The sequence below is a fragment of the Lagenorhynchus albirostris genome, chromosome 2 (assembly GCF_949774975.1).
Source record: "Lagenorhynchus albirostris chromosome 2, mLagAlb1.1, whole genome shotgun sequence".
In the NCBI taxonomy this organism is placed as follows: Eukaryota; Metazoa; Chordata; class Mammalia; order Artiodactyla; family Delphinidae; genus Lagenorhynchus; species Lagenorhynchus albirostris.
In genome coordinates, this window is record NC_083096.1 from 51625483 (window position 1) to 51642643 (window position 17161).

Consider the following 17161-nt stretch of genomic DNA (forward strand, 5'->3'; position numbering starts at 1 on the left):
AGTATGAGGACGCCACAGCCCTGGTCGGTTGGCAGAAAGCCTGAAGCCTGGGGAAAATGTTGTTCCAGGGTGCCCTCTAGTGATCCAAGGTGCCGCTACGTCAGAAGCCAAGGCCAGATGCTCTTGAACTTCTGCAGGAAGCAGAATCCATGGGGGAGCCTAATAAAATGACAGATGCCAGGATGCCACGCCAGCTGGGAGACCAGTCCTTCTACTCAGCACCTTCAGGCATCTGATGCACAGTCCACAGACCATACTTTGTGAAATACTGACTAAGTGATGCCCATCAAAGAAAATGTTCCAGATATGTAGTCTGAGAACACCCAGTCTCATTCTTCTGCTTGTAGGGATGGATCACTGACTCCTTGCTGACTATTCAAGTATGGACATGAGTGAGAAAGAGGGAGACACAGAGATAGCCTAGACCTCTGGTATGAAATGCAGTCCAGGAAACACAAAAACAGTCAGCAGCATTTTTAGCTAGACCACTGAGAAAATGTTTTAGGGAGGATTGTGTTACCTTGATATCTATTCTCCAATCTAATGGAGGGTAGCCCCTCTCCTCTTTTTTGCCCAGCAATGGGTGACTGTTTTTTATTGAGCACACACTCTGTGGCCAACACTGTGTCAGACTGTTCATGTATATCAGTATATCATCTCTGGAGGTACCTGGAATCACCACAAGTGAGGCACGCCTTATGCCATACAAGCAGAGGGAAGGATTACAGGACAACTAGTTCAAGCATAGGCAACAGCTAGAAACTGCTTTCCTGCATTCTATACTTATGCTTTGTTAAGCAAACTCACTAGAAAGATAAACAGAGCAAAACCCACATCATTTTCTCTATTGTGAAGGAGCTAATTCCTACTCAGAAACCAAATAACATCCATCAATGATAAAAAGAAAAAATTGTATCTCTGAATCCCTATCAGTACAGTCATCCCTTGGTATCCTGGGGGAGTGGGAGAGGGGAGAATTGCTTCCAGCACCCCCAGTGGATACCAAAATCCACGGATGCTCATGGCCCTTATATAAACTGATGTGGTACAGTCTGCCTCCATATCTGGAGATGCGGAACCCATGGATAAAGAGGGCTGACTGTACTTTTTTTCTATCCTCTTGAAAATTTCAGTTGAAGGCTGCCGCTTTAATTAGGGGCTGTTAGCACATTAAAATGTTTGTTGAACCTTGCAAGGTGATAAATTACTCTGATTTTCAGCCTAGTACTTAGGTCTAATTAGTTTATGTACTTTTTCATGTACTAACAGCACCTAATGAATTCACTTAAATGGTAAAATCACATTTATTGAGTGTCTATGTGTCTGGACACTGTGTTGGACCATGGAAATATAAAGGAGGCTAGGTGAGGTTGAGTGCCTATGCCATGGGGGATCAGAGCCTAGAGGGTACATTATCTCTGATGCAATGTGATGAGTACCTTATCAGAAATATGAACCCAGGGTTAGGATAGCACAGGACAGTTACTTCTCTCCATGGGAACCGACTGAACAGAGAAATGCTATCACAGATATACACTAATATTCTAATAACTGATGAACATTAGAATTTTCATGAGGAGTGGGGAAAACCACAACATTCATTTCCAAATTATCTTGGACTAAAGAGTTATCAAGGCTTCCCTGGTGGCGCAGTGGTTGAGAGTCCGCCTGCCGATGCAGGGGACACAGGTTCGCGCCCCGGTCCAGGAAGATCCCACGTGCCGCGGAGCGGCTGGGCCCGTGAGCCATGGCCACTGAGCCTGCGCGTCCGGAGCCTGTGTTCCGCAACGGGAGAGGCCCGTGTACGCAAAAAAAAAAAAAAAAAAAAAAAAGAGTTATCAAATCTCTCTTCTCACAAATAGCAATGTTTTCTTTCATACTACCCCACCCCCTTACTATATCTTTAAAACAAAACATGAGGTGCTGGCCTGATGCCATCTGATTTCAGTCCTGCTCATTTGCTTGTCCGGAAAACTTTAAGCATAGGCTCACAGAGCCCTTGATGAGAAAGCTCATTAAAAAGCTGTCTGAAAAGGGGAAACAAATTACATGTACAACACAGCCCACTCTTTTCCTCTTCATTTCCTTCTCCCCCTCTCAGACTGCGACATTATAAAAGACAAGGCAAAGTGAGTCATCAGGTCTGGAAAAGGCACTGCTGGATGGGTCCGTCTTTACCTTGCTGCTTTGATGACATTTATCTTGCTTCACTGCAGTACTAAAATGCTGCCCAAACAGCAGGAGGGCCCTGTGTGTGTAATGCCGGCCTTGGGAAAGCCTTTGATTGTGTGTATTTGGGTGGAACTTGAGCTTGTAATTGGCAAATGCACACATAGTCTGATTTCAGAGCATCTCCCTAGAAACCTTGTTTATTCCTGAGGAAAGGGGAAGTTTCTTTCCTCCTAGGTATATCTGTGACCACCTTCTGAAGGTTTCCTCGGGAGCATTACTTCAGGATGGCAGCGATCATACTCAGGGCTGGCCCAGCCACAAAGTGTCTTATTAAGTCACCCCCTACTCCTCTCAAGTGGGGAATTTCATGAGCTAGGATAGGCTTCCTGCCTCCCGGCTCGAAAGGGAAGTGATGGGGGTGATTGTCCACTGGGAGGAAGAGAAAGGAGGTGGGTTTTATTTTTTCTTCCTTCTTCTCATCCTGGAGTTTGCAAAAGGAAGGCTACAAATACCAAACAATCCTTCCACACCTGGTAGCTGGGGCAGTGTTTGTGGGGAAAAGGAAATCCTTCCTGCCACCTTGCCCTTTGTTATATATAAATTGCTGGGGTTGAGGCACTTACGGTAAAATACTTGGAACATGGTTCTTTTCTGTGCTGAGGCAGAGAGACTATATCTTTTAAAGTCAGAAGACTACGGTTGAGGTCCTGTCTTTTCACTTCCTAGTTGTTTGATTCTTGAGAATTTGCAAAACGCCTCTGAATCTTATTGTCTACCATGTGCCAGGCCCTGTGCCAGGCACCGAGAATGCATAAATGGAGAAGTCACTGGCTCCACCCTGCAGTTTTGTGTAATCTCCTGCAGAGACAGACCCATGCACCGGCACAACACAATGTGGGATGTGCTTTACTGAAGCTGCAGAAGAGTTCCCGGGAAAATGGGAGGAGGGGACTGTGTATGTTTTGGAGGTGGGAGAGAAGAATGACAAGGTGAGAAGTGGTGAGACTATGGTTAGGGAAGGGCTCCCAAATCAGGAGCTTGGGCAGGATTTTTTTTTTTTGGGGGGGGCAGGATTTTGAAGAAAAAAGATAGTTCACTTAGAGAGAAAGAGAGGGAGAGAGAGAGAAGGATGGTAGAAAGAACCCTGGCTGACAACATTAAAGAAGTGGCAGAGGAAAGGAATCTAAGAACAAGCCTGGGGAGTGGACTGAGAAGTAGGAGGAGAACCAGCAGAGACTGGCTTCAAATGCTGCAAGAGGCCAGCTGCAATGGGGACTGACTGGCAAGCATCCATTGGACCAGTGGCATTTAGGGGAAGAGCACAGTGGAGAGTGAATGGAAGGAGAGCAGCGGAGTCACTGAGCATATTCCTTATATTATTATCATTATTATTGAGGAATAGTTGATTTACAATATTATATGGGTTTCAGATGGACAGCATAGTAATTCAGTATTTTTACAGATTATACTCCATTAAAAGTTACTACAAGATAATGGCTATAATTCTTTGTAAAATATATCCTTGTAGGGCTTCCCTGGTGGCGCAGTGGTTAAGAATCCGCCTGCCAATGCAGGGGACAAGGGTTCGAGCCCTGGTTCGGGAAGATCCCCCATGCCACGGAGCAACTAAGCCCACGAGCCACAACTACTGAAGCCCGCGCGCCTAGAGCCCGTGCTCTGCAACAAGAGAAGCCACTGCAATGAGAAGCCCGTGCAACGCAATGAAGAGCAGCCCCTGCTCACTGCAACTAGAGAAAGCCTGCACACAGCAACAAAGACCCAACGCAGCCAAAAATTAATAAATAAAGTTATTTAAAAAATCCTTGTAGCTGATTTATATTATACATGGTAGTTTGTACCTCTTAATCCCCTCCCCCTACCGTGCCCCTTCTCCCTTCCTTCCCTCCACCAATGAATGCTAGTTTGCTCACTCTATCTGTGAATCTGTTTCTTATTATATTCACTGGTTTGTTTTACTTTTTAGATTGCACATATAAGTGATATCATACAGTATCTGTCTTTCTCTATCTGACTTATTTCACTAAACATAATATTCTCTAGATCTATCCACGGTGCTGCAAATGGCAGAATTTCATGCTTTTTATGGCTGAGTAATATTCCACTATACATCTTTTTTATTCATTCATCTGTTGATGGACACTTGGGTTGCTTACATATGTTGGCTATTGTAAATAGTGCTGCTATGAATATTGGGGTGCATGTATCTTTTCCAATTAGTGTTTTTGTTTTTTCTGAGTACATATTTAGGAGTGGAATTGCTGGATCATATGGTAGTTCTATCTAACAAGCATATTCTTAATGTTCAGTGGACTTGGCTGTTAGGAGGAGATGAATAGGGTTTTGGTTAGAGAGGGATGAGAGATGAACAAAGATTTTTGTTGTTTTGTTTATGATTGAAGCTTGGGTGTAGTTATATACAGGAGGACAGGAGGAGTTAATTTAAAGGAAAAGGATGGGATTAAATGGGGTTAATTCCTACCTTGTAGAGCCCTTCTGAGAATTAAATGAAATCTCCTGGGGAACCCTTTTGTAATGAGATATACACATGTGAATATGATTATCCTGCTATGGAAATAAAACCTCCACACATCACAAGGCATTTGAGCTCACTTATCACGGGCTGCTGAGATAGGCAAATCTCCCTCTCCATAGCCTTTTTGTGTGAGCTGCTTTCCTATTTCCTCTTGCCACCACTTTAGACTTAGAGCCCAAGAATGAATTGAGCCCTCCTTGACATTTCTTCCTGCCAAACAACACAACTCACCAGTTTCCCTGGATCACAACAGGAAGCTGGGGGTTGATAAGTGAGAAGCAATTAAGGGAGGGGACAAGAGCCTCCTCCTTGTTAGGAGGTGGGACTCACATCTAGACCTCTTGGAAACTTGGAAACTCGCTTTGTCAGTTTATTAGCGTTTTATCAGATAACTTTGGAGCCACATGGGCTATGAAGTAGACTGTCCCCTCACAGACACCAGTGGCCCCCTTTCCATCTCAGTTCATGAACTGCAAGTCCCAGTAGGGCAAGGATTTTTGTCTGTTTTGTTCACTACTGTATCCCCAGTGACTAGAACAGTGTCTGCCACCAGGATGGTGTCTAATAAATACTAATATTAATAAGTGAATGAATTTACCCATTCATTCATCTTTCCATCGACTCAATCGAAATGGCCAACAACTAAGCTCGTCCTAGATAAACAGCGATAAATAATTCCTGCTATCATTAAAAAAAATGTACATTCTGTGCCAGGCACTTTACATACACTAGTTCATGGAATCACAATCATTTTACAAATGGGAAAACCGAGACTCAGAAAGAGGTCACTTGGTTGAGGATATTTGGCTGGAACGTGGTGAAGCTGGGATTCCTCACTGTCTGATTCCAATACCTACGCTCTTTCTACACCACCATCTTCTTCTCCAGTCTCATCCCTCACCATTCTCCAACTTAAAGCGTAACTTCCATCATAACTGACCACCTATAATTCCTTGAGCATGTCATGTTCTCTCTCACACACTCCTTTGCCTGGGACACGTTTAGCTGTGCCCTCTGTCTGGCTAATTCTTCCTCACCCCTCTTCTGGGAGACTTTCTTAAAATGATGCTCTCCAAGTGGGGTAGGTTGACCTTCTCTGTGCTCTCACAGCCCCCTTTGCAGCCCCCTATCATAGGACATTTCACAGGCATTTTAGAAGCCTATATTTTTTTGGCCATGTCATGTGGCTTCTGGGATTTTAGCTCCCCGACCAAGGATCGAACTCGTGCCCCCTGGAGTGGAAGTGCAGAGTCCTAACCACTGGACTGCTAGGGAATTCCCTTAGAAGCGTATTTTTTGTGTGCCTTTCTCCACTAGCTGGGCAGGGACTGTCTTCATAATAAGAGATGCCATTTGTTGAGGGCTGCAATGTACTGGCTTATCTTGTTCAATTCTCACAGCTATTATTATGCTTGTTTTATAGGTGAAAAAATGGATGCTCAGAGAGGTTAAATAACTTTCCCAAGGTCACAATGACTGAGTGGCTAAGCCAGGAATCCAGCATAGGTACATCTGATTCCAAGGCCTAAATTATTGTCTCTTCAATATGTTATCATCGGAACCATCCACAGTGCTCACAGCTTAGCTGTTGGGATAAACAGATAAATACCACCTGAACAGTGAGATTAGTGAGCTAATCCAGGTTTATGAAATTCTTGGGAGGGAACATGTGGAAGGGAAGGGTTTGTTCTCTCTGGAGGAGGTGGGGTTGGAAAGGCTTCATAAAGTTGCCAGACTGCTTGGGAACTTGTAAATTGGTTCCATAATGATGGCTTAAGATGGAAAATAGATTCCTGCATCAAATATTGGTGATTAGTTTTGGAGGCCATGGCAGACATTGTTCAGGTCACCACTGCTTCCAACTGAGTCCATCTGGGTGCCAGGAATTTAGCCCAAATGCCTGCTGGTACCTGCAACCCAGTCAGCACTTTGTTTCATTAAAATCTTATTCGCGCGCATATGTGTGTGTGTGTGTGTGTGTGTGTGTGTGTGTGTGTGTAGATGTGAATGTGTGTGTGTGAAAACTACTTTACATAATCATAGTTTTAATCTTACACACTATACTTTAAATTTAAATGAAATCAATACATTTTCAAGTTTGTGGCTATAAGGAATAGGGTAGTACTCCTAATTATGTGTTAACTTTTCTTCCTGCTCTTGGGTCTTAACTGCAGGCATCCCTGGAGGCTGCTTTCTCTCTATTCTTCTCTTCGGGGAATTCATCTATTTTCTAGGCTTGAACTACTGTAAAATTCCTATAAAATTAAACTTAAAACTACAAGCAAAAAAGCATGGCTTTAAAATGTACGGTACAATACCTTCTTTGTCTGCTGCAGAAGGCGTTTGTGAGGGAGGGCACAGTGGGTGGCCGGGCTCTGGCATCAGGCAATTAGGAGGCTTCTAAACTGCTCCATTTCCTAGCTGTGTGGCCTTGGGAAAGTTACTTAACTTCCTTAAGTCTGCATTCCCGATCTATAAGAGTGAAAATAATAGTATCCTAGTAATAGGACTATTGTGAGGACTAATAAAATAATGCAAAAGCACTTAGTAACTTGTTTGTTGTAAGTTACCAATAAGTGCTAGTTGTAACAATAATTATTATCACTCTCATCACTGGCAGGATGAGCAATTTGGGTGACGGTGATTTGAAACCTGTGATGTACTATGAAAATGTGAAATATTATTGTTTTGTATAGTGTTGAGTGAAATCCAAAGAGCTCGATAGAAAGGGAATCGAACAAGAAATCAGGAAAGCCAGATCCTAACAGATCCTAATGCTACTTCAGCCACTAACCCTCACCGTGACCTTGGGCCAATCTCTCTGAGCCTCTGCTTTCTCACTTGTAAATGAAGCACTTTGCTTAGATTATCTTGACGAGCAATCCCAGCTCTGAAATTCTATGATTCCATGAGCGTTGGAGCAAATAAGTTATGTAGCAAATCTTACACAGTTCTTGGAATAGACTAGAAGGTTAATATGTCCCACATATACCAATGGCCAAAGTCCATCTCTGAGGTTGATAAAAGTTAACTGCGGGCTTCCCCAGTGGCACAGTGGTTGAGAGTCCGCCTGCCGATGCAGGGGACACGGGTTCGTGCTCTGGTCTGGGAAGATCCCACATGCCGCGGAGCGGTTGGGCCCGTGAGCCATGGCCGCTGAGCCTGCGCGTCCGGAGCCTGTGCTCCGCAACGGGAGAGGCCACAGCGGTGAGAGGCCCGCGTACCGCAAAAAAAAAAAAAAAAAAAAAAGTTAACTGCAACTGCAACAGTCAGAAAGAGCTATCTGGGGGAATTCAATGAAAAGGCAAACTACAACGCACCTCAAGACTCTTGGGAGACATCTTTTTTGGTAGAAGATAATAATGTATCTATAATGGCAATACTGAACTAGTCAGAAAAAAGGATCAGGTCATGCCCGGCAGCTGTATACTTCGGCAAGAAAGTAGGTGCAAGACCCCTTAACATTTTTGGCTGTGGCTTTGAATTGTAATGTGCTGGTAGCTCTCCCACACAGCGTGAGGGACCCCTGGCTTCCTAACTTCCTAATGTACTGAGTATCTGCTGTGTGCTAGATGTAGTGGTCAACTGGGCTACTGAGACACACGGTCTCTATTCTCAAGGCACTGACAAACTATTGGATAAAGCATTGTAACTGTGGGGGGCTACTTTTACATTTTCAGCACAGTCCTGCATGGTATTTATATTGTTTATATACTGTTTGTCTATTATTCTGTGAAAACATAGCTGTTTGTGTATTCAGCTCTCCACCCTCAGCCCTCCAGCAGCTTCTGGATGTTAAATATTATCTCTTCATGTGAGCTGTACCAGCAGGAAGAGTCATCCGTTACTCTTTTACTTCCTAACGAGCCCTCAAACTGGTTTGTAGGGCAGTTAGAGATTCTTTCTTTACAGAGGAGTGATCATTTCGGATTTAGTTTGCTTGGTCTTATTCTCCGCCAGGACTCAAATTTTGTTCTTCCTCTTCACTTTCCTACCTTACCCCACATAAAACAAAATAACCAGAAATGATAACAAAAACTAGACAGTATGATGTGGTGGCAGCAATTTGATGGATCAGCTAAAATGCTTCTTTTGCTACTATAGCAGCTACTATTAAATGCCTTGTCACTTACCTTTGAAGTTCTTTGGAAAAGTGAAAGTTATTTTGCATATAAGTGCTTAAAATCACCTCAATTACCTAAGATACTTTCATCTCCCTCCAAGATTCTTCTTAAAGGGCCTTTTGCTATTTTCTTCAGATACTGTTATAAATGTAGAATGCAGTATTGATAGATTTCTCCAAACTCACTGATTTTCATATGCCCTGAGAATAACAAAGATATTATGAAAATGACAATAGAAAAAATTTCCATAAAAATAATTAATCAACAATCAAAAACCTGATGCTTAGAGATACTTCCAATTATCTGGAAAATTGATACTAGGTAACCGACTGCTCATTCAACAATTCAGCGATAAGCATGTATTAAGTGCCTAAAAGTGTGGCATTGTGCAAAGTACTGCAAACATAAAGGAGATTAAGAAATGGTTGTTGCTTTCAAGGAGCTCAATTAAAAATTGTTCCCTTTATGTAAACCAACTATACTTAATAAAAAAATTTGCTTGCTTTATATCTTGTATAAAAACTTAATATTTTACAAAACGTTTTCCACATGTAACAACTCATTTCATCCCCAGATCAATATTGGTTTCATACTTCATAAACTTGAGATTTCTTGTTGCTCACTCTTATTTGGCAACCAGAATGTTGATTTTGATGATGATAATGTTCATATTTCTCCACTATTCCTGGTTTGATTTTATGTACCTAATGACTTAAGAGTTTGCAAAGTGTTTCATGGAAGATAATATTTTCCACCTTCTCACCTTCTAGTCCGTGTTCCTCTTCTGCCCAGTTTCTTCCTGAGGGAGGTGGGGCTAAAATGACTTCAAATTCCCTGTGCGTGCTCTTAAGATAATGGTGACCTCTCCTACATACCTGTGGTGGGAAACTGGTTTTTGAATTCCTTTCCCACCAAAGCCTTTAGGTCATGATTTCAGAAATTCATTCCTACTTCATTTTTGCTTTCCATTTTTCCTTTATTCCATTCTGGATCATTCCATAATTCTATGCTATCTTGGACTATTGTTTCCATCAAAAAAATAGAAACAGAATTTAGCAACTGAGGGATTATTCTGCCCAATGCTTTCACTTTATGGAGGAGGAACTGGGTTCCACAGCCATGAGGATTGCCAAAGCCATACAAATAGGTGGTAGAGTTGGGCTTGAACCTCAGAAGCTATACACTCTTTGACCAGATATCTTTTTTTTTTTTTTTTTGGCTATGCCTGGAGGCTTGTGGGATCTTACAATAGTCCCCCCACCAGGGATTGAACCCTGGCCACCTGAAGTGGAAGCATGGAGTCATAACCACTGTACTGCCAGGGAATTCCCTGACCAGATGTCTTTTTAAAGATATCAGACCTTTTTTTTTAAAAAAATAAATTTATTTATTTATTTTTGGCTGTGTTGGGTCTTCTTTGCTTCATGCAGGCTTTCTCTAGTTGCTGTGAGCAGGGGCTACTCTGTTGCGGTGTGCAGGCTTTTCATTGAGGTGGCTTCTCTTGTGCGACACGGGCTCTAGAAGCACGGCTTTCAGTAGCTGCAGCACGTGGGCTCAGTAGTTGTGGCTCACAGGCTCTAGAGTGCAGGCTCAGTAGTTGTGGCACATGGGCTTAGTTGCTCTGCAGCATGTGGGATCCTCCCAGACCAGGGCTCGAACCCGTGTCCACTGCATTGGCAGGCGGATTCTTTTTTGTTTTTAGATGTTGGGGGTAGGATTAATTTAATTTATTAATTAATTAATTTATTTTTGCTGTGTTGGGTCTTCGTTTCTGTGCGAGGTCTTTCTCTAGTTGTGGCAAGCGGGGGCCACTCTTCATCGCGGTGCGCGGGCCTCTCATTATCGCCGCCTCTCTTGTTGCGGAGCACAGGCTCCAGACGCGCAGGCTCAGTAGTTGTGGCTCAAGGGCCTAGTTGCTCCGCGGCATGTGGGATGCTCCCAGACCAGGGCTCAAACCCGTGTCCCCTGCATTAGCAGGCAGATTCTCAACCACTGCGCCACCAGGGAAGCCCTGGCAGGCGGATTCTTAACCACTGCGCCACCAGGGAAGTACCAGACTGTCTTTAAAAGCTATCTGTCAAGTGAAACATTCTTCCCAGGATAACATTCTTTTATATTGCTAGTATATAAATATTTGGCTACTGTTGCAACAGAGACCTACCCAGTTTTACAATTTTTCACAGATTATACTGTTATGTTTTCAGTTTTCCCAGAGTGTACCTGTTCACCCAGGTACACTGTCCTTGAATCAATTGTTGAGCATCTACTATGTGTCACGCAGAACATAGGTGTTTTGGCCTGACTTTAATTGGAAGTACTCTTTGGATTCCCGTAGCATCATTTAACATTGGATTGCTAGTAACTGTACAGTTTTAGTGTAAGTAAGTGGTCCAGTAAGTGTGAGAAAATTAATAACAAGAATTGAATCCTAATAGGATGTTGAAGGTAGACATTAAAGCCTTTATGCATTTAGGATTTCACACATGCAGAGGACCCCCCCAACCCCTAATTATTTATTTATACATTGTCTTATTGAAGTAGTTGATTTACAATGTTATATTAGTTTCAGGTGTACAACACAGTGATTCAATATTTTTCTAGATTATACTCCATTTAAAGGTGTATTGGCGGTATTCCTTGTGCTGTACATTACATCTTTGCATCTTATTTATTTTATACCTAGTAGTCTGAACCTCTTCATCTCCTTCCCTTATCTTGCCCCTCCTCTCACCCCCCCCTTCCACTATTAACCACTAGTTTGTTCTCTGTATAAGAACCGCCAAGTGTGGTTTTTAAAGTCTCCTGAACTTGCTACAAAGAATGCCAACAAAGGTTAATCTCCGGGGATCTGTTTCTATTTACTCATCTTCCTCCATCCCCGTCCCCAACTCCACAGTGGGCTCCACCTGCAGGGGGCCCCGGGGGACCAGGGGGCCCGGGCGCCCGGCAGAAGCGCGGCACCCCCGCGGGTGGGACTGGCCCGTGGCGCGGTCCCGGCCGCTGCCGCCAGCCTGGGTCGGGTCGCGAGTCCCCGGCGGCCGGGGCGGGGCGGGCGGCGTCCTGCTCTTCCTGCCGCGCTCGGACCTCCCCCTCTGTCGACACTTGCGCGGGGCCCTGGCGTCGGCGTCGGCGTGGCGACTGTGCTTGCCTCGGGCGTGGCTCTGCAGGTGCGGCCCTGACTCACCACAGAACCTCCAAAGGCGTTAACCGGCTCGCCCCCAGTAACCCGAGCCTTTGTTCTGCGTTGTAGGAGGGCCGGGCAGGGCTGCGGCAGGCACTACCGCGCCGCGCTGGGCGCCGAGTTGAAGCAGCCCCTGGCCTTTGAGGAGGCGGTCCCCCGCCATCTCCGGCCCCGCGAGGTAGGGTGACTGGCCTGGCCCCGGGACCCCCTAGACGCCCCTTCTCCGCGGCCACCACCCAAGCTCCGCGGGCTCCCGACCGGAACTGAGTTCCCGAGTGCTCAGCTAAGGGGCGCCCGCGAGACTGGAGCGCAACTTCGTGCTGGGCTTCTAGAAAGGCCCTTTCTGGGGTCACAAAAAGGCCGAAGCGCAAAAGGAAGACTGTTCCCCAGAACACAAATGTAGAAGTCCCCAGAGCTGTTGCCTTAGAAACAGAGAATTCTGATTTGCACACGACTTTGCATAACCACCTGCAAGTTATTGATTTAGCACAGATAAATGGACCCCATGCTTTGCTTCCTCTTCTTCAATATCAGCATCTAATTCTCTGCCCTCCCTCCTCCCCCACAGCCAGCCCGCTAACGCTATTTACATGATAATGTGCCTTGTTCCCTCCCCTGGTGTACTGCAGTGATTTGGGGTGGGTGGGGTTATATTAGGGTTGTGGGCATTTACCCACATTTAGGGTGGTGGAAAATGGGGTAGCCACTTGGGCTTTGCCTGTTGATCACCTTGGTAACACTGTCACCTGGCGTGGAGAATGAGAACCTCTGACAAGGTGAAGCAGGCAGTGAGTCTCAGGGTTGGGGACCGCTGGTGAGAGGGAGAAATGTGACTGCAGCCCTGAAGTGTCACTAACACGGACCCTGTGACTACATAGATTATTTGGGTGAGCGCAGGACAGCAGCCAGTCTGCTTCCTGGGGTTCACATGCTGAAAGATGTTCACCTTGAATCAAGGTGGAGTGGCTTGAGGATTTATAGGTGCTGTACATGTCAGCAACTGTGTCAAGCACACAATGTGCATAGGCTTGAGGGCTGGGCTCCTTTGTTCTGTTATTTGTCCGGACTGCTGTGTCAGATATTAGCTCCTGAGAGCTGGGACTATGAGAATTTATCCATCGTTAAATCCCCATAGGATTTAACGTTAAATTTAATGTTAAATCCCTACATAGGTATGTGGCAGATGCTTAAAGTATTGTTGAATGAATCCATTTTGCCCATAAAGTATCTTCTCATAAATAAGGTCACCTCTGTATGATATGGGAAATGTAAACAAACAAATATATAAATGAATGTCACCGATTCTATCTCTCAGCCTTCATTTCCTCCTGTGATTCCAAGCCCTGTTGAGTTGGGTTGGTCTATGACAGTAGTTCTTTAACTCCAGGCTGCATCAGAATTACCTTGTCAAAACAGATTGCTGGGCTTTGTCCCCAGAGTTTCTGATTCAGTAGGTCGGGGGCTGAGAATTTGGATGTCTAACAAGTTGCCAGGTGACACTGAAGCTGGTGATCTGGGGACCACACTTTGAGAACCACTGCTTAACAAGGTCTAGAGAAATTGCTGCAGGCCTGTCTCTGCTCTAGGTCTGTCATGAAACACATAAGCTGGGGAATCCTGTTCTAGCTTCTAGAATTCCTGATTCCCAAAACAGCTGATCATGTTACCCTTTGCTTAAAATCTTATAATGGCTTCCACTGTTCCTACGCTAAAGATTAAGATCCTCAGCAAACCCTACAAACCCTCAGATGCTGTGGGCCTTGCTCTCTAGCCCCATCTTTTTCTATTCTTTGTGCACTAAGCTGTTTTTTCTTTTGTCCCCACCACCGGGCCTTTGCACATGCCATTGCTTTTGTCTGTGCCAGGCTCCCTACCCCCCTATTTTGAATAGTTAACTCCTAGCGGTTCTTAGGTCAAGTGTTACTTTCACAGGGGATTCTCTTGATTTCCCCCAAAGGTCAAATCTCCCCATTATGTGCTTTCGTGGCACCGTATATCTCTATCTTAATATTTTGTGTAGGAGTTGTAATTTAACACATAAATCCTCATAATTATTTGGTTAATGTCTGTCTTCTCTGCTATACTCTTAGCTCCATGAGGTCAGGGACCTTGTCCATTCTGCCTCATGAATGTACACTTGTACTTAGTTCAGTACCTGGCATATAGTAGTCATTCAGTAAATTCAGTAAATATTATGGTATAATTGAATGAACTTTGTTTCCAGAGATGTGTACTCCTCTGCCTTTTTGCTCTATTTCCTTTGCAGGTCAGAGTTGATGTCCATTTCTGTGGGGTTAACTTTGCTGATATTTTGGCCTGTCGTGATCAGTATCAGGAAAGGCCCCAACTTCCCTTCACACCCGGTGAGTATGAAGGGGCCAAGTGACTGCTTCAAAAAAATAAGATATAGAGTGTTTTCAGAACCATGTGCTTCATCTTGGGCACTACGATGGCAGTGTCTGCCTGCTGTCAGTGGTGTCTTAGATATGTCAGCCTCACTACTAATTAGAATCACTAGATTGCAAGTGCTGTGAGGGAAGGTTCTATTACTGTCTTGCTCAACATTATTTCCCTCCCCCCACCCCCAGCCCCATTAGTACTCTTGTATCTGGCTCATAGTAGATGCTCAATAAATACTTGATGTATTGATTGATTGAAATATAGTTGATGTACAATGTTATGTTAGTTTCATGTGCACTACATAGTGATGTGACATTTGCATACATTATGAAATGATCACTATGGTAAGTCCAGTAACCATGTGTCCCATACAAAGTTATTACAATATTATTGACCATATCCTTATGCTATATATTACATCCCTGTGGCTTTTTATTTTACAACTGAAGATTTGTACCTCTTAATCCCCTTCACTTATTTCATCCACCCCTCAATAAATACTTTAAAAATGCGTAAACGAACAAATACAATTTTACATATCATTATACTCACCAGAATCCTGATCAGAACCATCATTGGCCGTAGTCATTCCCTTTCATTCCTTGACAGTGCCTCAATTTTGTTTTTACCCTGAAGGATCATAAACATCTGGTTGCAGCTAAAACTCTCAGTCCTCATGAATACATTCCCAAAGAAACCTAATACCAGAGGATCAGAAAGAAACAGTTTATACATTTCTTAGCAGCCTGCTCTCTGATTTGCATTATGCCCGATCTGATTACATTTAGATCCTGAATATGTGGACCAATGACTGATTTTTGTTGCTGAAATTTATTAAAAGAGATATAAGTATAGTTTAGTATGTATCTGTATATATATATATAAGTAATATACAGTTATATACTGTAAATATACAGTACATGTATATTTTATACAGATATATACTATTAGGGATACAGTGATTGCAAAACAGTTGCTGTGTTTTGGCCTTAGGGTACTTGGTTAAGTCTCAACAATTGGAACCATTTCCCTCTGTTTGTATTTGTTGAAATGCTGGATGGGGGAAGATGTCATACTCAATTGAGTTATTCTTCTGGCGGCTCAAGTGGGAAATGTATGATAATTAAATTCAGAAATTTGGAGGTAGAAGAGGAAAGGGCAGACAACACCAATTCATCCAACTGAGCCAAGTACTATGTGAATAAATATAGTTCATGTCCTCGAGGGCCTCATAGTTCAGAAGAGGAGACATGGAAACAGATAAATACAATATGATGAATTTGTCATTGAGGTGCTATAGGAACCCGAGGCCCCAGTGATCAAAGTCAAAAGTACTTGTGTACCCATGATTCTCTGTGCTTTCGCCCATTCTTAAAATTTTCATTTGTGTCACGGTAAGAATGGGACTACTATAGCTTTTTAGGTTGTTATCACGAAATCTTAGTTCACTTTCCCGTGCTTTGGGTACAACACTCTTACCCTTCTTCCTGGGTCGGGAGAACACAAACCCTCTCAGGTCCAGATTACTCATAGGACGGCCTGTTGATCAGGGTTTTCTCATCTCTCTTGTGCTGGGCTTTACAGATAATCTTTAAACTATTTGTTTTAGGAATGGAGTTTTCTGGGACAGTATTGGAGACAGTCACAGATGTCAGCACGGTGAAAGAGGTAAATTAGTTGAATCTAGGGAATTGATGTGTGGGTTACTATGAGAAATGTGCTAACCTCATTTGTAGCCAAAGGGTCTTGCTTCTCCTGGACTTTGCCAGCAGACACCAAAGGGAAAACGAGACGGAGCAGGGAGAAACTAATTCTGAATTGAGGGAAGGAAGTTTGTGGAAGTTCCTGGCTTCGTTAAATATTTTATTACTAATAAAAGGCAGCACCTGGATTTTTAGTTACTGAGAGGATAGAGAATTCTCAAGTTTCAGTCTCATGTGAAAGAAATGAACATTGGAATTCTAATTCATATTAGTCTTCTTCTTTTCTTTTCTTTTCTTTTTTTCTTTTTTTTTTGCGGTATGTGGGCCTCTCATGTTGTGGCCTCCCCTGTTGCGGAGCACAGGCTCCGGACACATAGGCTTAGCGGCCATGGGCCTAGTGGCTCCGCGGCATGTGGGATCTTCCCAGACCGGGACGCGAACCCGTGTCCCCTTCATCGGCAGGTGGACTCTCAACCACTGTGCCACCAGGGTAGCCCTAAACCCCTTTTTTATATCGGTGTGACAACACTTGCACAGAGGTTTGTTTGTGTAGAGTGGTTTAATGAAGAGGGCATTTTGTTTTCTGAGCCCCGGAGCAACTGACTGGCTCTCCAAGTGGACCATAGTTAGGGGGTTTTGGTAGAAAAACTGGTTTGGGGCATTGAGCTGGATATAATGGGTTTCTTCCCCACATCAAGCTTGTGAAAGAGAGAGTCCTGGGAACGTTGCCAGCGAGGGTGGGCGTGGGGTGGGCTATGTTTGTGCAGGATGTGAATGATGCCCACTAGTGGTGAACTGTACACTTTTTTAAAAAACAGCTTTATGTGAGGTAAAATTTTTATACCGTCCAGTTCACTCATTATACTACAGTGGCCTGTGTTACCTCCTCTGTAAGCTGGTTCCTTCCTGATCCAGATGCCAGCCTTAGGATTTTCGAAGAATGATGCACCCAAGTCTTGAACTTGGCCACTGCTCGCTTGGTCTTGACTTCCACTGGGCTTGGTTCCTGACATGTGTTGCCCTTTGC

The 17161-nt window shown here is 43.9% G+C and overlaps 1 protein-coding gene across 1 annotated transcript in view; it reads left to right on the top strand.

The window, feature by feature from the left end:
- LOC132515412 (quinone oxidoreductase-like protein 2) overlaps positions 1 to 17161 on the top strand; it is a 37469-nt gene that overhangs the window by 12182 nt on the left and 8126 nt on the right. The window contains 5 exon segments of the mRNA XM_060141840.1: positions 11747 to 11933; positions 11936 to 12017; positions 12101 to 12209; positions 14298 to 14394; positions 16041 to 16099. Coding sequence (XP_059997823.1) covers positions 11747 to 11933; positions 11936 to 12017; positions 12101 to 12209; positions 14298 to 14394; positions 16041 to 16099 — 534 coding nt within the window.